We start from the raw sequence: 22,500 nt of genomic DNA, 5'->3' as shown, positions 1-22,500 counted from the left end.
AGTTGTGTTCAATCATAATTGTAAATTGCTAAAAGCATCAGCTAAATTATGTAAATGTGAAATACTTTCTCAGTTTAAAACAATTCTAGAAAAACTGATATTAAGGTTTATACTTTAACTGTCGAACACAGAATGAGGCAGAGGGTCTGATGTAAACACAGGAGGGATTTTTAATAGAAATAAAGGAAAATAGAACAAAGAGAAACTCCAAGTGGAAAAGCGAAAGCTCCACAAGCTGAGGGAGCAATGGGCCCTACAGTAACTGACACAGAGCTCAAATACAGATCTTAACGAGGGATAACGAGATACAGGTGAGGGCAGGGAACTAGACAAGGAGACAGAAAACACCAAAACAAAAGCACATGGAAACTTGCTGCAAAGCTAGACATGGTGACTCCGTGGTGCGTGCGAGGCTCTGTGAGAGAGAGCCTGACAACTGACTATATAAAACCTGTGGGAATGAAGGGAGAGCACAGCACTCGCTTCTTCACGGAGAACTCCTGCTTCACCTCTTGGCTGGCCTTCAGGGCCAGGTGGGGCTCCCTGGAAGAAACGTCTCAAGAGCCGGAGTGGAGTTTGGCCTCCAGTTCACCCAGAAAACAGTGTGTGGCGCATTATCCAGCACAGCTGATCACCTGGAAGAAAACTATCAAAGGATATGCCCCAAGTGACACCTAGCTCCTGTAGCTGAGAAATGGGCCATTTCACCCTTAAATGTCTAGAGCGGCTGCTCCCAGAGCCATCCTATAGGCCCTGTACTGCATCTGAAGATAGCTTTGGAAATTCTTATGTTTTTGAAGTTGGATGCCAGATACAAGCTGTGTGAGCCATTCATAGTTTTGTGAGAATTTTATATTTATCTGAAACGTTATCAAAAACATCTTATAATTGAACACAACTTGAATTGAGGGTTAGGGGTCTTGCTCAGGGACCCAACAGTGGCAACTTGGCAGTGGTGGGAACCAGCAACCTTCTGATTACTAGTCCAGTACCTTCACCACTAAGCTCCACTGCCACGTCTCAGGTGGAATGAAGCTACAGTGTGATGGATGAGATCTACTTTTATGTTGAGGAAGAATCTTGAGGTCATCGGGTTGGCAAGAAGGCTGAAAGAATATGGCAAAGTAACTTCATCCACAGACTTAAACACCCGCAGGGTCTGTCAGCTGACCAGGCCAATACCTCATGTTGCTGATTTTTGACAGTTTTGTGCAGATACTTTATTTAAATTAGTCACCTGTCCTAAAACATGCAAAAGAAATTCAGGAGAAATACAAGAGACAAGGTTAGAAAACGTGAATTATGGCTCAGTGTCTAAAGTGCCAAGCATCCACAGGGAGAGGAGGTGTGACTGATGGTGTGACTGACGGTACGACAGGAGAATGACCTGGGTTGTGCACAGGGCAACACTTATAGCCCTTGTTTAATATTGCACATATTGTTTGATATGGTACTTTTTCATTTTGCATTTCTTTCTAGCATTGACTTCTAGAAGAATCCTTCAACTCTACTGTACTGGCTAGGATGTGTTCTATGAATAGATGATAAAGCACTTTTGTAAGTCGCTCTGGATAAGAGTATCTGTTAAATGTCGTAAATGTAATGACTTCAGACTTGTGGAGAGCCTAGTAGCTCAAGGCTTATGTTTTGGAGTTTCTAATTGTTTCTACTGGATAAAGAAACCGTGTTCTTCCAAAGCCCAGAGGAGACTGAGAGCTTTGGCTGGCATTTAGCATGTGTGGAATAAACCTGAGGGTTGTTTGTAAACGTGCTCACGTGCATGTGAGAAACGGGTCTGGGGATGCAAGGTTGTGAATCATCTGGGTTGGTGCTGTTTAGAGTTCTTTCATTCCACTGTCTCTGGAATTAATTAACTTTCACTGCTCAAAGAGCTCTGAAGAATATGAAATGGAATATCAAATCTAAAATTATGCAAAATACCCATGCATATGAATATTCTGAAATATTGGCAGGTAATATGAAATAGTCTTCACCCCCACCCTACACACACACACCTTCATTGGCCCCCTGGAGAGACTGTCTCATCTCAAGTCAAAAGTACCATTTCTGTACTTCATTGTCAACGCCAACAGTTATGAATTTTGGCCACAAAACAGCAGGAGGCTGTGGTTAGTGTGTAGTCTTCCTTTATGGCCATTTTATTTTCAACAGGAAGCTGATAAAACCCTGTGGGTTACCTGTTCAAAAACACAGTAAGACTCCCAAGCACACAACCGAGGATATAAGGGTAGTCATCTGCTATAAGAGAACAGATGAGTTAGTCTGGAGGCCGCAAGATGGGACGAGTTTTGAAGAAGCTTTTAAAAGGGTAGTGTAAGGAGAGAGGCGTTTTCAGACAGAGTGTCTGTGAGGATGTGGAACTGCAGAGAGAATGTTGGAGTCCCAGCAATGCCTGAGAGCTGGGTTTTAAGTTTCAAGTTTCAAGTTCGGTTTATTCGTCACATACATAGTCATACACAGTACAACACGCAGTGAAATGGTGGAGAGTGCCATGTTTTAAACTCATTTTAAAATGAGTTTCAGTGAATTAGAAGTAAAACCAGTGTTTTGTTTGAGAACCGATTGTGCTGCTGTGTGTGTGTGTGTGTGCGTGTCAAAATATACAAACACACTCACAGTCCTAAAGTTCTCCTACAAGTGACGGGGAGAAATGACAAATCTGCAGGCGACACAGAGCCCTTTAGGAGAGCTTGGGAAAAGTCTGGGTGAACTCCTGATTTTGTAAGACGTTAAGGTGGTTGTGTCACACTGAAGACTGACAGCACCCGGGAGATTGGGAAACTCTCTGAGCAGAATGCTGAGTTTGCCTTTACCAATTTAATTTTGCTCCTTTTTCTTTTAATTTACTTTTTTAAAACCCTTTTTACCACTTTTTGCTGAAGTCGTAGTCTAGCATTGTCAGTATTCGTTTGCCTGTTTCCTCCATCGTACCAGCAGGGTAAAACATTTGCAGGAGGGATTCTTGCTTATGCTGCAAAAATGAAATAAAGTCATAACCTTTCATGTCAAAGTAGAGTGAATTTATTACATTGATATGTGTCATGATGTTTTCCTTGTGCATTTTTAAAATCTTTGAAAAATGAGGGGAAAAAAAGATTTTAAAAAAGTGCTCATCAAATCCACAATTTCCCTTCAGTTAAAATCCAGGTGCTCTGTGGCTATAATGTGTATTTTTATAGATTTGGGATGTTTTGTGAAGTCATATTTATGACATATTTATGTCTCCACAGCCAAGCGGTCTTCGGTTTGTGGCCAGTTTTGCTTTGAGCAGATAAACGTTTTCTTTTGGCATCGTTCTTCTTTTGATGTTCAGTTCCCTCGTTACTTTCATTTGGGTAATGAGTTATGTCTTTGTTTCTGTAGATCACCGAGCTACACAACATCAAGGGCATTACCAGAATGCCACGGGAGACCAAGAAACACGCAGTGGCAATTATCTTCTCCGACGAAACATCCAAGACGTTCGCCTGTGAGTCAGGTAAGTTCTCTCTGCTACCTCAGAAAGTCTTGCTCATTTACTGGGATGGCAGACACAGAAAAGAGCCAGCAGAAGTTAGACCGGAGGAAGGAGTCTGCGTCTGTGCGCCTCTCTCCCGTACAGAAGGAGAACAACTTTCACATCACACAGAATTAGGTATTGGGTTCATATGAGATTCAGGCTATTCATACTTTGTAAGTTGAGATTGTGACCCACGTTTTAATGCAGTATGGAAGATTGTTTACTGGTCGTAAAGTGGGGGACAGAGTGTGTGCAGACTCTTCTGTTTCTGGCCAAAATGTTCCCAGTTCAGTCCGTCATCCTGCGACAGTAGAGAGAGGGAGCTGAAGGATTATGTGGGCGGACTTGGTGCAGGTCTAAACCACACCTTGATTTATGGACTCGAGTCTTTGGAACAGTGCAGACCCAGTTCTGCACTAAAAGGGATTTTCAGTGAAGGATCTTCAGAATGTGAACGTTTGTATGAATTAAGGCACAACCCACACCTGAGAAACGGCATCGGTGAAAAGGTGTAAAGGTTGAATGCTGGAGCACACGCTGGTCTGTGTGTGGAGGGAAAAATAAACAAACACGTCACTTCACTCCTTGAGCTCTACTGGCCTGAGTGCCCCTCTGCATGTGAAAGCCCAAAGCAAATTAAAAATAGAATTGCCAATTAATATTGAATTTGAAGAATTAAAGTAGCTCTAAGAAATGATTTAGTTAGCTTACTTGGAGCTAGAACGTCATAAATCTGTATGATATATAATATAAATAGAGTAAAGGCATCTATCAGTGTACTAAAATGTGTTTAATACAGGGAGTGTCTGCCATGTTGGGGTGGGGGCAGGTCTCTTAGGGTGTGGGAGGTGCTGTCCACGTCAGTCACGGTGGAGGGAGGGTGGAGGAAGTGATGATGAGGCGGCAGCAGTGTGGAGATCCTGCTATGATCTTCATTAGCACCTCTCGAGTTGTCTGTATGTGGCTGCCAGAAGAGGAATGTTGTTCTGAATTCATTTAGCACACAAATCTCTTCTGCACTTGAAGCCAAGGGACTCCCACCGAGAACGAGAGCGCTCTCGCGAGTGTTGTGCTGAACAACGACTATGCAGTAGGACAGGTAATACACATATACACAAACACACATATTTCTCGTCTCAAGTACGCTGCCTTTTTGCATTAATATGCATCATTTGCAGTGCCTTTTATGACACGGAGACTCGTTTGACTTATTGTGACGAATATGTTTACTCAGACTGGGCTTAGTGACCTGGACAGCCCGTTGCTAGCGCACACGACCTCTGCAGTTGTAGGGTGTGTCCCTCTGGCACTGGTACATGTGTCCAGGGTGTCCGGTCCCTCAGAGCAGGACCATACGGTGGACCAGCAGATCACACAGACACCACAGGCAGGAATACGCCTCCTGTGACCCTCTGCACATGCACGCAGGGGATCTGACCTCACTAGGATCTTGTCTACTCTGCAGAGCTGCACCCACTAACGTTTAGTGGTTCAGTTCTCTTTAAGCACGCGAGCTGTTCTCCTCACTTAACTGTAATTCTGCATAATTTTTGTTTTTGCTTCTTTCCCCCAGATAGACACATGCATTCTTTCTCATTTATTTTATTTTGTCTAGTCATCACAAATACAAACCTGCTAGAGTACAGGCCTGTTCACTGTTGGCCAGCTCTGTGCAGCCTGGCTAAATTATCAACAAGTGATTTTCCTAACGAGGAATCCTATTGCCTACGGCTGACTTCACCAAACCGAATCTCTCTCTCTCTCTCTCGCTCTCTCTCAGTCTCCCTGAGTAGGAATCTGTTACAGTAACAGATGTCTAAGAGTCACAGACAGGCAGAACTGGGCAGCCGCTGGTCTCTGAGATGTCCCATGCCTACTGGCTAAAGAAACTCACAGCTCTGCATCACGTCTAGCAGATCTGATGAACCAGCTGCTCAGATCTAGCTCCAGTCAGGGCAGGACGGGACAGTGCTGGTCATGAATGACTCAAAAATGGCCAAACACGTCGGATTACAGTCCAGTAATGTGCCTAGTAATCACAGGGATTCCAAGAGCAGACAGACTGTCCTAAGTGTTAGCTGGATAAAGGAAAAGAAAGTGTTTGGTTCAGAGCTACACAAGGACACGGCACGCAGTGACACATGGCCTAGCACCATAATAAATCAGGACCATGTCTGAGAAATGTTCTTTGACTTCTGCCATGATCTTGAGTGTTTTTTGACCAATATCCAACCTGAACACAAAACAATAGAAAATACAGCACTAAAGAATCTGAATGTTTTTCTCCTCAGTCATAACATTTTGGAAAAGTTTCAGTCAGGATTTAAATTTGGTCGCTGTACAGAGACGGCATTACTCAAGAGTATCACTTCTTATATTGCTCAATCTTTCTGCTGATCTAGATACAGTAGACAACACCGTATTAATAGACAGACTTGAAAAAACAATTCAACTGTCTGGAAATGTGCTTAAGTGGATTATGATTTATTTTTTAACTAGTAGAAAATATTTTGTCATTATAGGTGATCATATTTCCCAAAAAATCTGAGATATTTTATGAAGTTCCTCAGGGGTCTTTTCTTGGATCCCTTGTGTTCTCTCTATATATGTTGTCATTTGCTCCATAGCCATGCAGACAACATCCAGCTTTTCAGATCTACTGAGCCATACAGCACTGCTGTTCTAAATGTTCTGACATACTAAAGAGTCAGTTCATCCTGTTGGAACTGATGCAAATATAGACAAAATTATGAGAAATGTTAATTGAACTGCCTTTTTAATTTGTGATATATATATGAAATGGTGAAGCAGCTGTTTGGTTTTAATTGCAAAAAATGGAAGAATTTACCAAGAAAGATTAGATCAGTATCATCAGTACTTTATATGTCCTGATTTTGTTGTATTTGTATCACTGCTTTTATTCTTAATTACTGATGGTCACTCTGTGATTTTTGGTCTATTTTTACTGTTGATTATTTTGTTTATTTTCATGTCTTCTGTGTCTAGATGTGATTATCTGTGTCTGGATGTGATGATCTGTGTCTGGATATGATGATCTGTGCCTAGTTGTCTAGATGTGGTGATCTGTGTCTGGATGTGATCTGTGTCTAGTTGTCTAGATGTGATGATCTATGTCTAGATGTGATGATCTGTGTCTAGATGTCTAGATGTGGTGATCTGTGTCTGGATGTGATGATCTGTGTCTGGATGTCTGGATGTGATGATCTGTGTCTGGATGTCTAGATGTGGTGATTTGTGTCTAGATGTCTAGATGGGATGATTTGTTTCTAGATGTGATTATCTGTGTCTAGATGTCTAGACATGATATGTGTCTAGATGTGATGATCTGTGTCTAGATGTCTAGATGTGGTGATTTGTGTCTAGATGTCTAGACATGATCTGTGTCTAGATGTCTAGACATGATCTGTGTCTAGATGTCATTGCTCTTATGTATGTCATCATTTCATTGAACTATTTTACATTTATTTTCTCCCATTTTCTATTTTTTCTATTATTATTATTATTATCATTATTATTATTTATTCTATTATTATTGTTGTTGTTGTTTATTCTATTACTATTATTATTATTATTCATCTGGAACTCAATGGAAAATTCAAGAACACTAGAAATGAACTGTGACAACTGCTCAGTTGAGCCTAAAGTGTTGATGTGATGTATTGCTGTAGATGTTGTAGGTGTTGTAGTTGTTGTAGTGTTGTATTTCTTGTAGGTGTTGAAGTGTTGTAGGTGTAGTTTTGTTGTAGATGTAGTGTTGTAGATGTTGTAGTTCTTGTAGGTGTTGTAGATGTTGTGATGTAGTGTTGTAGATGTGTTATAGTGTTGTAGTTCTTGTAGGTATTGTAGATGTTGTAGTGTTGTAGATGCAGCACCGTCCCCACTGGTCTGCATAGACATGAATCCTCTCAGCCAGCTCGTCAGTAAGGATGGGCACAGATTCAGGAGCAGACTGACCATCAGCCCAGTCCTGTATGCCAAGACAGAGAGACACTGACTCACTGATCCACCTTAACAAGATCTATCACAGGGAGAAAGCTTGATAAGTGCATTCTGCTAATAGCAAAAAGGAAAAGTGGTCAGGACGGAGGTAAGTGAACTACCACAGGACCATATAACAGACCTGGAGAACAGCTATAAATATCTGCGAATTCTCCAGTCAGCTGAGAGCCAGGAGGCAGAAACGAGAAGGACAGAAACACAGCACCTTCAAAGGGAAAGTCAGGCCCTCAACAGATGAATGGGAATAATAAAAGCTTGACTAAAAAACAGCACAGAGGCACTGATGATGGCAGCGCAGAGACACTGATGATGGCAGCGCAGAGGCACTGATGATGGCAGCGCAGAGGTACTGATGAAGGCAGCGCAGAGACACTGATGATGGCAGCGCAGAGGCACTGATGAAGGCAGCGCAGAGACACTGATGATGGCAGCGCAGAGGCACTGATGATGGCAGCGCAGAGGCACTGATGAAGGCAGCGCAGAGACACTGATGATGGCAGCGCAGAGGCACTGATGATGGCAGCGCAGAGGCACTGATGATGGCAGCGCAGAGGCACTGATGAAGGCAGCGCAGAGGCACTGATGAAGGCAGCGCAGAGACACTGATGAAGGCAGCGCAGAGACACTGATGAAGGCAGCGCAGAGACACTGATGATGGCAGCGCAGAGGCACTGATGAAGGCAGCGCAGAGGCACTGATGATGGCAGCGCAGAGACACTGATGAAGGCAGCGCAGAGACACTGATGAAGGCAGCGCAGAGACACTGATGAAGGCAGCGCAGAGACACTGATGAAGGCAGCGCAGAGGCACTGATGATGGCAGCGCAGAGGCACTGATGATGGCAGCGCAGAGACACTGATGAAGGCAGCGCAGAGACACTGATGAAGGCAGCGCAGAGACACTGATGAAGGCAGCGCAGAGACACTGATGAAGGCAGCGCAGAGGCACTGATGAAGGCAGCGCAGAGACACTGATGAAGGCAGCGCAGAGACACTGATGATGGCAGCGCAGAGGCACTGATGAAGGCAGCGCAGAGGCACTGATGAAGGCAGCGCAGAGACACTGATGATGGCAGCATTATCAAAAAGTTGGAGAAATGCCATGGACTAAAAGAGGCCAGAGAGAAGGTGGAAGGTCAACACCAAGGTTGTCACTGTGGTGACTGTGGTGACTGGGGCAATCTCAGTCCAGAAGAGCGCAATCCTAGGAACAGTGAAAACACTGTTATGGACCCTAAATCTCCCACACCTCTGGTAGATCACACACACACACACACACACCCTCAAACTCCCACACCTCTGGTAGATCACACACACACACACCCTAAATCTCCCACACCTCTGGTAGATCACACACACACACACACACCCTCAAACTCCCACACCTCTGGTAGATCACACACACACACACACACACACACACACCCTCAAACTCCCACACCTCTGGTAGATCACACACACACACACACACACCCTCAATCTCCCACACCTCTGGTAGATCACACACACACACACACACCCTCAATCTCCCACACCTCTGGTAGATCACACACACACACACACACACCCTCAATCTCCCACACCTCTGGTAGATCACACACACACACACCCTAAATCTCCAACACCTCTGGTAGATCACACACACACACACACACCCTCAAACTCCCACACCTCTGGTAGATCACACACACACACACACACACCCTCAAACTCCCACACCTCTGGTAGATCACACACACACACACACACACACACCCTCAAACTCCCACACCTCTGGTAGATCACACACACACACACACACACCCTCAAACTCCCACACCTCTGGTAGATCACACACACACACACACACACCCTCAAACTCCCACACCTCTGGTAGATCACACACACACACACCCTCAAACTCCCACACCTCTGGTAGATCACACACACACACACACCCTCAATCTCCCACACCTCTGGTAGATCACACACACACACACACACCCTCAATCTCCCACACCTCTGGTAGATCACACACACACACACACACACCCTCAATCTCCCACACCTCTGGTAGATCACACACACACACACACCCTAAATCTCCAACACCTCTGGTAGATCACACACACACACACACCCTCAAACTCCCACACCTCTGGTAGATCACACACACACACACCCTAAATCTCCCACACCTCTGGTAGATCTCACACACACACACACACACACACACACACACACACCCTCAAACTCCCACACCTCTGGTAGATCACACACACACACACACCCTAAATCTCCCACACCTCTGGTAGATCACACACACACACACCCTAAATCTCCAACACCTCTGGTAGATCACACACACACACCCTAAATCTCCAACACCTCTGGTAGATCACACACACACACACACACACCCTAAATCTCCAACACCTCTGGTAGATCACACACACACACACACTCACCCTCAAACTCCCACACCTCTGGTAGATCACACACACACACTCACCCTCAAACTCCCACACCTCTGGTAGATCACACACACACACACCCTCAAACTCCCACACCTCTGGTAGATCACACACACACACACCCTCAAACTCCCACACCTCTGGTAGATCACACACACACACCCTAAATCTCCCACACCTCTGGTAGATCACACACACACACACACACACACCCTAAATCTCCAACACCTCTGGTAGATCACACACACACACACACCCTAAATCTCCAACACCTCTGGTAGATCACACACACACACACACCCTAAATCTCCCACACCTCTGGTAGATCACACACACACACACACACCCTAAATCTCCAACACCTCTGGTAGATCACACACACACACACACCCTCAAACTCCCACACCTCTGGTAGATCACACACACACACACACACCCTCAAACTCCCACACCTCTGGTAGATCACACACACACACACACCCTCAAACTCCCACACCTCTGGTAGATCACACACACACACACACCCTAAATCTCCCACACCTCTGGTAGATCACACACACACACACCCTCAAACTCCCACACCTCTGGTAGATCACACACACACACACACCCTCAAACTCTCACACCTATGGTAGATCACACACACACACACCCTCAAACTCCCACACCTCTGGTAGATCACACACACACACACCCTCAAACTCCCACACCTCTGGTAGATCACACACACACACACCCTCAATCTCCCACACCTCTGGTAGATCACACACACACACACCCTCAATCTCCCACACCTCTGGTAGATCACACACACACACACCCTAAATCTCCCACACCTCTGGTAGATCACACACACACACACCCTAAATCTCCAACACCTCTGGTAGATCTCTCTCTCTCTTCTCTGGTAGAAGGTATGTGTGTGTACAACATATGATAGCCCATTGGAAGGATGAGCCAGGAACTACAATACACTTACTGTAAATACATATAAAACTGCATTGTTACAAATTCATATGTTCATATGTTACCCATACATCATATAGCATATCTTGTACACACATATATCGATAGTGCTGTAAACTGTTGTGTTTTTGGTATCACTTTGATATACGCTCAAAGGCCTAGTTAGGGTGAGAGCAATGCAACTGAGACGACTGGGAGCTGAGCTCTTCTACAATACCTCAGGAACGGACCTCAGCAATGGACCTTCTACATTCCCAGTGCATCTTTAACCAGCATATTCCAAGAGCAAACTGAAAGTGTGTACAATCCCGTGGTGTCTTGGGTCTTGGGCATTTCCATTTTAACATAATTAAGCATCAGGCCACTTGACAAATGCGAGTGTCTGTGGTCGATAAGGATAATGTGGGTGAGCTGACACTAGAACAGTATCAGCCTGGCATGTGGCTTGCTTGATTTCCTAATGATGTCTAGTAGATCTTTGAATAAAGATATGAGGGGGGGATAGTTAACGTGAGGGGGGATAGTTAACGTGAGGGGGGGTAGTTAACATGAGGGGAGGTAGGTAACGAGGGGGGGATAATTAACATGAGGGGGGATAGGTAACGAGGGGGGGATAGTTAACGAGGGGGGGTAGGTAACGAGGGGGGATAGTTAACATGAGGGGGGGATAGGTAACGAGGGGGGGTAGGTAACGAGGGGGGGATAGGTAACATGAGGGGGGATAGGTAACATGAGGGGGGATAGGTAACGAGGGGGGGTAGGTAACGAGGGGGGATAGGTAACATGAGGGGGGATAGGTAACGAGGGGGGGTAGGTAACGAGGGTTCCAGCTTACAATTGAATATTTACCGTTACAGTTTATCAGTTTCCCTGATTCAGGGCCCGAATGGCCTGTGGGAAGAAGCTCCTCTTCATTCTCTCTGTTGAAAGCGAAAGCGCTTCCCTGACCTCAGCAGAGAGAAGAGTCTATTGTTGGGCTGGGTGGGGTCCTTCACAGTCCTCCTGGCCTTGGTCTGGCACCGCTTGTAGTAGATGGTCTGCAGCTCAGGAAGTTCCGTATGAGTGATGCGCTCTGCTGAACACACCACCTTTTGGAGTGCTTGTCTGTCCTGCTTGGCGCTGTTCCCAAACCAGACTGTGATGTTCCCCATGAGGATGCTCTCGATAGTGCAGGTGTAGAGGTTCCGCAGTACCTTGGAGGGCAGTCTGAAGTCTCTTAGGCGTCTGAGGTGGTAAAGACGCTGACGAGCCTTCTTTGCCAGGGAGTTGGTGTGGCGGGACCAGGACAGGTCCTGCGAGATGTGAACACCAAGGTACCTGAAACTATCTACTCTCTCCACCGTGGTTCCACTGATCCTCACAGGTTGGTAGTGCTGCTCCTGCTTCTTGCTGCAATCCACGATCAGCTCGCTTCCCTCGAGGCCTTTTCCTCGCGTCGAGTCCTTTATTCTGCCTCTGAATCTCTGTCGGCCATCTTGGGTCTGGGGTTAGAGACGGCTTGAGGTGAGTGCTATGTAGATTAAGAGAAATAAGGGCGTCTATGCTGTACGAGAAACGCGCCGTGGTGTGTAGAGAAGGGCTGCGGAGAAATCAGGGGTAGTGGGAAGAGCGAAAAGAGCGAAAAAAGTGTCAGGTGTGGACGAAGCAGTCGTGACGGCAGCAGACCTCACCGGCACCATCTTGGCATTCTGGGGGGGGAGATAACTTGGGGGGGTAGATAAGGTGGGGGGGATAGGTAACGTGAGGGGGATAGGTAACGTGGGGGGATAGGTAACGTGAGGCAGAACGGAGGCGTAGGTTAATTATACCAAAATTGTTAAAATCAGAGACTATCTTAATAAAGCACTAGTTGTAACTGTGGCAAAACTGCCGAACTCAAACTGCAGAAGACAAAACTGTGGCACTGGTTAATGCACAATTAATTTAATTTTGCAGCTCAAGTGCACTGCAGTGAAAGAGGACAAGAGTTTGAAGAGTTGGAGTTTGTTTATCCAAATTTACTGTCACAGTCATAAACGACCGTCAGCATTTAGACACTCTTAAAGGACCCTTGTAAAGGACCCTGGGGGGCAGCCATACAAAAACGACAAAGCCAGGACCCCACAGTGTTTGGGAGCCTGACAAACGTGGACTGTCATACAATCACATACAGCCAGACTTCAGCTCTCTGCTGATGACCTGTCTTCACAAGAATAAGTACATTAGAGAAAATAAATACATTTGGTATACAATCATAAACAATTAAATTTATAATAAATAAATAAATACATTTAATTATTCAAATCCTTAAGAACTCTGGATGAGTAGTGAAAGCGTTTTTTTTTTTTACAGGTGTTTGGTTTTCACTGATTAGAGTGGACAGCAGGTTCCAGTCTCCCCATCGTAGGACAAACTATGTTAAACTCTTTGCTGTGTGTTCACTGCGTTAAACTCTTTGCAGTGTAGATGACTGTATTTAGCTCTTTACGGTGGGTGTTTTCATTAGACTGTATTCTTCGTGGCTGAAAACTGCCGATCAGTTTTTGGTTAGCACTTCATCTGTGTTCAGCATGGTTTATCTGTGGAGCTCAGAGGACTGATGGAGCTACCTCATTCAGCCTGCTTGAAAACAAAACCACTTTGTTTTGGTTTGGGTACCAGAGTACCAGAATATTGTTTTTTAAAGTGTTATTAATGAATGAGAATCAAGATCGATCTCTTACTAATGGTGCAAACTGTGTGATCAATAATGGTGAGGTCTGTGTGATAACTAATGGTGTAACTGTTATTACTGATGGTGAGGTCTGTGTGATAACTAATGGTGTAACTGTTATTACTGATGGTGAGGTCTGTGTGATTATTAATGAAGCTGTATAGGCGAATAGTACATGAGGACTCTGGGTTGAGTGGGCCGTGATTTCTGCTGTCTGGTGTTTTTGAAGTAGTGAGCAGTGAACTCATCAGTTTCTCTACATCGTTTCTTCCACAGTGCTCTAAGTATCTTTGTTGCGCCTCAGCCTGGATGTTTGGATAATAGCCTATTTACTGCTCTGAACTGAACGCATGATCCTGGCTCCCGCCTCTGTTTAGGAGATTAACGTTTTATATGCAAGTGGCGTGGAAAAGAATGGACAACATGGAAGGGGAGAACATCAAACACTCGACAGTTTGGTGTTAAAGAATGCTTTCTGTTATTGCTGACTTGAGTATATTGATTTTTCTAGTGCTTGTCATTACTGTCTTTTGTTCTTGACTGCACTCAGAAATATGCAAGAATTTGCCTTTGCTATGAATGTGTGTGTGTGTGTGTGTGTGTGTGTGTGTTTGTGTGTGTCTGTGTCTGTGTCTGTGTGTGTGTGTGTCTCTCCACAGAGCTCGAGGCTGAGGAGTGGTGTAAGTTGCTGTGTTTGGAGTGTCTGGACAGCAGGTGTAATGACATCAGCCTTGGTGAGCCAGACCTGCTCGCCGCCGGTGTGCAGAGAGAAGAAAGTGGTGAGGATCCAATTAGATGCCGAGCTTTCTGGGAAACTCCCACTGCCATAGCCTCTAATTGATTCCATTACAAGAACCAAATGTGTTTGTTGAGCTCAGCCCTCTCTGTCGTGCTCATGAATCTGCCTTATGGTCCCAGTGAGGGCCACAGAGCTGCAGGTAGCTGTGAATGAAGCTCATTGTAGAGACAAATGAGATGAGATTATGGCTCTTAAAGCAGAATGAATGAGGTGAGATCCACCGAACGGAAACTGGAACGAGCGATTGATAGAGAAACCACCACTGATGTAGTCTGTGCTAATCTAGCTACTGCTCACATAACCTGTGCATGTGTGTTTGTGTGCATGTTTGTGTATGTGTGCACAAGTGCATGCGTGTGTATATGCACCTGTGGCTTTGCACATAGATGTGTGCCCATATTTATTTTTTGTATGTTTGTTTGTGTTAGTGCGCACACAAGTACACGTGTATTTGCGTGTGTGTGCAAGTGTGTGTGTCTGAGTGTGTGTGTGCGCGCACCTGTGTTTGTGTGTGTGTGGGTGTGTGTGTGTGTGTGTGTACAAGTGTGCAAGTATACTTGTGTGTTTGTTTGTGTGTGTGCATGCTCATGGGTGTATGCTGGTCCATGTGCTCACAAGTGTGTGTTCTGTACACGTGTGTGTGTGTATATATGGGTGCATGTGCAAGTGTATGTATGCGCTGTTGTGTAAGCACACGTTTTTGCTTGTGAGCACATACCCACTGCAGTCAACCTGACGACTACATTTCTCAAGTCCTGCAGCTGAGAGGAAGCGTCCCGTCTTTACATTTCAGCCAGATCCTCCCTAACAAGGGCTTTCAGTAATTGGATCAGATGTACTTTTCACAATCTCTCCCAAAATAGCCCATACATTACACTGCCTCTCTCTGGAAGGAGACCTGGCATGTTTTGAAACATTAGGCATCATTAGTAGCTGTTCATTTAGATGATGAAGTGCACTCTAGACCTTTCACAGCTGATGTGGTGGGCTGAGTCTAGTTGTGGTTGGGAACTCCGTCTGCACTTTAACCTTCACTGCTATCAGTCACGTAAGAGGTGCATCTCAAACAGTGGGAAAAGTTATATAATAATAAATAGAATAATAATTGTGTAGGGATGTCTTAGCCCTCTGTGGAGAGTTGTGCACTGTGAGTAACACGTTTCTCTCGCTCCCCTTTAAGTGAAGTCCCAACCAACTGACTGCATAATGTGCAAACGCTTCTGGGTAAACAGAAATGGAAGACTTCCACATTTCTCGAGTTCCTAAAAACATGTAGAAACTGTACATAAAGATTTATTTCACGGTTATTTCAGTCAAAGAGAAGATCTTTAATTTAGGAACTGTTTATCCTGAAATATATTTACCATCCTTAAACCGATTTAGCAGTTTCTTTTCAAGAATTGTCTGTGGATTTCTGAGTTTTTGCTGATTTTCAAGGTGTGATGTGCTGAGAGAGGTTGTTTATGAAATCTAGAGTTTTGTTTGTTTCCAGAGAGATTTAACGTTTATCTGATGCCCACTCCAAACCTGGACATTTACGGAGAGTGCACAATGCAGATCACACACGAGAACATCTACCTGTGGGATGTCCACAACACTAGAGTCAAACTGGTCATGTGGCCTCTCTGCTCCCTACGACGATACGGACGACATTCTACCTGCTTCACCTTTGAGTCTGGCAGGTACACTGCTCATCTCTTTATGAAGTGTGTGTGTGTGTGTGTGTGTGTGTGTGTGTGTGTGTGTGTGTGTGTGTGTGTGTGTTATTACAGTGTGTGTTATACTGTATGATGTTATAGCGTGTGTTGTTATTATAATGTTATTATAGTGCATGTTGTTATTATAGTGTTTATTATTATTATTATAGTGTGTGTGTTTATTATAGTGTGTGTGTGTGTTGTTTTTATAATGTGTTATTATTATAATGTGTAATTATAGTGAGCATTATTATGTTGTTATTATAGTGTGTGTTATTATATTATGTTATTATTACAAATGTTTAGTTAAAATATGAATCACTTTAGCTGTGTTTAAAGGAACATTAGGTACCTGCAAAAGACTGAGAAGTGGATATTTATTTAGAAAAATATCCCATTTGTCTGAATAATGAACCCATTCCTCTCCCTGTTGTTGAGAGCTGGGCACAGTGTTAGAATGGCAGTCCAGATGGCAAAAACCCATTTCCAAATGAGCTTTGAGCGATAGCTGTATGGATCCAGCCTGTAGATGACATTGGTGTGTGGACGCAGAGTCAGGCTGAGATTGGGCGCTCAAAGCACTCTGGCTGCACCATTGATTTTTACTAGTAAAGACAAGAGGCCTTTTTCTTTCCATTGAACGAGCGAGTGTCTAGCGATGACGAGACGCTGCATAAATACACGAGTTAATAATGCTGACTGGTAGTGACTGCTCTCTGTTTGTTTTGGATGCATCATCCACTGGTGAGCTTGAACACGTAAATGGCCAGGCAGTTCAGCAGGAAGCGCCGCAAACCCGCTCCTTTTCTGTGTGGAGGTGTGGAGCTTGTCTGGAGACGGCAGGCTCAACCCCCAGAACCTCATCTGCCTCCAGTGTGCATTAGTTGTTGTGTATTAATGAACTAAGTGCTACAATGAACACGGTGTCTCAGGTGGATGTTAAGGCACCTTGTTTTGTCAGTAGTGAGGTGTCTCTTTCGCCACCTCGGGAGATGTAATTTTATGCAGTGAATGGTTTGAGTGTGGCTGTGATTCACGCACGCCTTTTCACAGGATGTGTGATACGGGAGAGGGCCTCTTCACGTTTCAGACGCGAGAGGGAGAGGTGATCTACCAGAGAGTCCACGCTGCTACCCTGTCTATTGCTGAGCAGCACGAGCGTATGATGTTGGAGCTGGAGAAAAATGCACAGGTAACACCAAGGACACACTCAGCCCTTACATACCACGCAGATTGTGAATAACACCCAGCTAGTTGGATTTCCAGTGCAGCAAACACTATTAGTACACAATGTGAGCTATTGTGTGAGCCAGTGGAATTGCAGCCTTTCTTTTCCTGGTGTGTTCAGGATAACTGGAACGCACACTGCTCAAGTGCTTCTTAATTAGCTGTGGCATTTTCTAACATTATGCAAAAAGAGGTGAATTAAAATCTGAAGTGGATTGTGTTTTGTGCTTTTTGCACTTTGAGTGTTGTGCTAAATGTTGTGCTTTTTAGTATAACTATCAGATTAAGAACTTTATCCAGGATATCACTATGTGTTTAATAATACCATAAAGGTGTCTGATAATACCATAAAGGTGTCTGATAATACCATAAAGGTGTCTGATAATGCTATAAAGGTGTCTGATAATACCATAAAGGTGTCTGATAATGCTATAAAGGTGTCTGATAATGCTATAAAGGTGTCTGATAATACCATAAAGGTGTCTGATAATGCTATAAAGGTGTCTGATAATGCTATAAAGGTGTCTGATAATACCATAAAGGTGTCTGATAATGCCATAAAGGTGTCTGATAATGCTATAAAGGTGTCTGATAATACCATAAAGGTGTCTGATAATGCTATAAAGGTGTCTGATAATGCTATAAAGGTGTCTGATAATACCATGAGTCATGAAAAAAACAGAAAACACTGAGAGGGTTTTAAAATACAAAATGAAAAAAATAAATATAAACCTGGTAAATCTACAATGTTGACAGACCAGGGTGCTCTTCTTAAAACCAACAAACAAAAAGCTTGTAGAGTTTTAGGACAAAATCTAAATCCTCTGGACAGAAGAGACAAAGATGAAAGTGAGTGAAGGAAAGATAGATACTGAAATAAAAACACATGCTACATTTACCTGTGAAACAAGCACACTGCCTGTGCTGTTACAGCACTGCCTGTGCTGTAACACGCACTGCCTGTGCTGTAACACGCACTGCCTGTGCTGTAACATGCACTGACAACTTTCTATCTAACTCACAGCACACTCAGCACACAGTGACGCACACTCAGCACACAGTGACGCACACTCAGCATACACTAACAAACTCCAGCCAATGAGCCTCTGAATTGAGCTCCATCTCCCGCAGATCTGCAGGAATGAATAAGAAAACCAGCACTAGTGACTGAGCTGTTAGTCCTATATGGACCATGCTGTAAAGGTTCAAATAACCTGTTGAAGTTCATTCTTCACTTTAACCTGTTGGTTATTGTATAATTTCAGATGTAGTGTGTCCAGTTCTTTGTGGACTGTACTAAACGTTCTCCGGTGAACTGTGTCTGGGTATTACACTCCTGCCATGTCACGTGTCTGAATGTGTTACTCAGACTGATGGCCTGTCCTTTTCTTCTGGGCAAAGCCTCTCTGCACAAGTTTAGATGCTTTGAACAGTAGCTGCTTTGATCTTGTCCTACTGGGCTTTGGCCAGAGACCTTGACACACAGCACCCATCACATGTGTGCTCACACAGATATGCTTTATGCTTTTGTTCATTTAAAACTAAGTACAAATGCCACTGTTACTACTACCAACAATACATATATGCCGCACACACTATTACAGATGATATACATGTGTATACAGCAATAGAAAATATTCAAGGTGTCTAAGTTATGTAAGCAGACATTTACATTGTAGCCTATCACCAAGACATCATGATCATTATGACATCATGGTCACCATGGCATCATGATCATTATGGCATCAGGATCATTTACATTTACATTTATGGCATTTAGCTGTCGCTTGGTAACGGATCACCATGGCATCATGTTCACCATGACATTGCAGTATAATGAAGAGATATCCAGTCTTCATTCAGGTTAAGAAGACCAGAACCTGATGAATATGCGATTAAGGTCATTTACGGATTTTGTGCTTCTGTTTCTAGACTCTTTCGAGCGAGAACACATTAAGGAAGTCGATATCTCTCCCACGGAGTGCATACTGGCGTCACATCACCCGGCAGAACAGCGTGGGCGACATCTGCAGCTATCAAGGTAAGCCAGCGGAGACGTCTCTCTTGCCCCAGAGTACCGCTCCGTCATGATAGCAGCACCTGTCTGTGTGTCCATCGTCTTTTCTACTCCTACTGAGCACCAGTCCTGGACTGGGTGTCACACCGTGGTCTTCTGAAGGGTTTGTGTTGACATTTGCAGGACAAGATGTCACTTTATACCATGGCTGCTTAAAAAAACAGCTTCAGAAAAATATTTGAATTTCTTTGTTTGAGAAACTCAAATTGAGGACCACAGTAAAAGCAGTGATTGACATGCAGATCAGCCAGTAAGGACTAGGTGTGTGAAATCTCCAAGCAACAGCACAGACGCGTCTAGAACTGAATCAGGTAATCACAGGAGACCCTGTTAACCTCAGGACCCTCTGTGTCATTTACAGTCCAGAGTACTGACAGAAAGGGCTTAGCCTTATGAACAGAACCACTGGGGATCAGGAGCCGGGTAATTCTGCCTGTACAGGTAAATATGCAAATTGGACCAGTGACATTTGCATTCTGTCACCAGGAGTCCAGAAGGATCACAATTGCAATTGGCTGAGTTCCCAGGAAGGAGGGATTAGACAGTAGGTGAACCTTCTCTCTCTCTCTCTCTCTCTCTCTCTCTCTCTCTCTGTCTCTCTCTCTCTCTGTGTGTCTCTCTCTCTCTCTCTCTCTCTCTCTCTCTCTCTCTCTCTCTCTCTGTCTCTCTCTCTCTCTCTCTCTGTGTCTCTCTCTCTCTCTCTCTCTCTCTCTGTGTCTCTCTCTCTCTCTCCTCTCTCTCTCTCTGTCCCTCTCCTCTCTCTCTCTCTCTCTCTCCCCCTCTCTCTCTGTGTCTCTCTCTCTCCTCTCTCTCTCTCTCTCTCTGCCTCTCTCTCTCTGTCTCTGTCTCGCTCCCCTCTCTCTCTCTCTCTCTCTCTCTCTGTGTCTCTCTGTCTCTGTCTCGCTCCCGTTCCCTCTCTCTCTCTCTCTGTGTGTCTCTCTCTCTCTGTCTCTGTCTCGCTCCCTCTCTCTGTCTCTCTCTCTCTCTCTGTGTCTGTCTCGCTCCCTCTCTCGCTCTCTCTGTCTCTGTCTCTTTCTCCTCTCTCTCACTCTCTCTCTCTCTGTCTCTGTCTCGCTCCCTCTCTCTCTCTCTCTCTCTCTCTTTCTCTCTCTCTCTCTCTCTCTCTCTCTCAAACCTGTGGCACTGCCATGTGCTGTGGAGAGAATCCTGCAGGATAAACTGCAAATATGGAACAGATTTTGATGGAGCTGAAATGTTGAGTGAATAAACGGCCCCATTAGGGCTAACCGTCTACCCTCAACCCTTCCTCCTTCTGTGTTTACGGAGGATTACGGTCTTTTCTCTGATTGAGGGTCTTGGCTCTCTTTCGCTCTTCCATCCTTTTACTACTACCATGAATGTGATTTCATTAGAGAGGCACTTTCAATCAGAGGCACTAAGAGCAGAACAATGAACCTTGTCATAGTCTTGTTGAATTCTCAACTCAGGAATGATGCTGATTTCATCATCTACTGTCAGTATCTCTAGATTAGATTCATTTCTATTTTCTGTGGTTATTTTTATTTAACGTATGTAACCACTTTCATGTAACTCAGTAATATTGAAATAAAGTGATGTCAAATCACTTCCTTTTCTGTGCTGTCAGTTCCGGATGTGCTGTGATGCCCTAAAAACTTTGATAATTGAGCATTATTTGTGCTCCTCGTGGGCGCGATATGACAGCAGGCAGGACAGCCGCACCGCCATGTCATTCATCGCTGTGGCATTCCCGTCATTCCCATCGTTGGGACGTTAGCATTTGATGCAGTAGACATTCCCATCGTTGGGACGCTATTGTTTGATGTAGTGGACATTCCCATCATTGGGACGCTATTGTTTGATGTAGTGGACATTCCCATCATTGGGACGTTAGCGTTTGATGTAGTGGGCATTCCCATCGTTGGGACGTTAGCGTTTGATGTAGTGGACATTCCCATCGTTGGGACGCTATTGTTTGATGTAGTGGACATTCCCATCGTTGGGACGCTATTGTTTGATGTAGTGGACATTCCCATTGTTGGGACGTTAGCGTTTGATGTAGTGGACATTCCCATCGTTGGGACGCTATTGTTTGATGTAGTGGACATTCCCATCATTGGGACGCTATTGTTTGATGTAGTGGACATTCCCATCGTTGGGACGCTATTGTTTGATGTAGTGGACATTCCCATCGTTGGGACGTTAGCGTTTGATGTAGTGGACATTCCCATCGTTGGGACGCTATTGTTTGATGTGGACATTCCCATCGTTGGGACGTTAGCGTTTGATGTAGTGGACATTCCCATCGTTGGGACGCTATTGTTTGATGTAGTGGACATTCCCATCGTTGGGACGTTAGCGTTTGATGTAGTGGACATTCCCATCGTTGGGACGCTATTGTTTGATGTAATGGACATTCCCATCATTGGGATGCTATTGTTTGATGTAGTGGACATTCCCATCGTTGGGACGTTAGCGTTTGATGTAGTGGACATTCCCATCGTTGGGACGTTAGCGTTTGATGTAGTGGGCATTCCCATCGTTGGGACGCTATTGTTTGATTTAGTGGGCATTCCCATTGTTGGGACGCTATTGTTTGATTTAGTGGGCATTCCCATCGTTGGGACGCTATTGTTTGATGTAGTGGACATTCCCATCGTTGGGATGTTAGCGTTTGATGTAGTGGGCATTCCCATCGTTGGGACGTTAGCGTTTGATGTAGTGGGCATTCCCATCGTTGGGACGTTAGCGTTTGATGTAGTGGGCATTCCCATCGTTGTGACGCTATTGTTTGATGTAGTGGGCATTCCCATCGTTGGGACGCTATTGTTTGATGTAGTGGACATTCCCATCGTTGGGACGCTAGCGTTTGATGTAGTGGGCATTCCCATCGTTGGGACGTTAGTGTTTGATGTAGTGGATATTTGTCCTTCTCTTCTGTTCACCTCAGAAATAGTCAGCATCCAGAGTCTTCCACTGGATAAGTGAAACATATCCCATCTCCCATAAAACCAGAAACTCTTAACCCAGTGCAGTGGAACGTACGAGAGTGTGGGACACTGGAATGTCCT

The 22,500-nt window shown here is 44.6% G+C and overlaps 1 protein-coding gene across 2 annotated transcripts in view; it reads left to right on the top strand.

The window, feature by feature from the left end:
• Positions 1-22,500, top strand: part of dok6 (docking protein 6) — a 54,021-nt gene that overhangs the window by 24,785 nt on the left and 6,736 nt on the right. Inside the window, exons 3-8 of one of the 2 annotated variants that reach the window (XM_081721725.1) lie at positions 3,385-3,499; positions 4,547-4,619; positions 14,310-14,429; positions 15,942-16,131; positions 17,200-17,338; positions 19,306-19,414. In XM_081721725.1, coding sequence (XP_081577851.1) covers positions 3,385-3,499; positions 4,547-4,619; positions 14,310-14,429; positions 15,942-16,131; positions 17,200-17,338; positions 19,306-19,414 — 746 coding nt within the window. The remainder of the gene's footprint in view (positions 1-3,384; positions 3,500-4,546; positions 4,620-14,309; positions 14,430-15,941; positions 16,132-17,199; positions 17,339-19,305; positions 19,415-22,500) is intronic. The other variant, XM_027021402.3, reaches the window with a different exon arrangement.

The sequence above is a fragment of the Electrophorus electricus genome, chromosome 1 (assembly GCF_041902795.1).
Source record: "Electrophorus electricus isolate QZ-2024a chromosome 1, ASM4190279v1, whole genome shotgun sequence".
Lineage (NCBI taxonomy): Eukaryota > Metazoa > Chordata > Actinopteri > Gymnotiformes > Gymnotidae > Electrophorus > Electrophorus electricus.
Note: the sequence above shows the minus strand (reverse complement) of the source record. Positions and strands in the feature narration are given on the sequence as shown.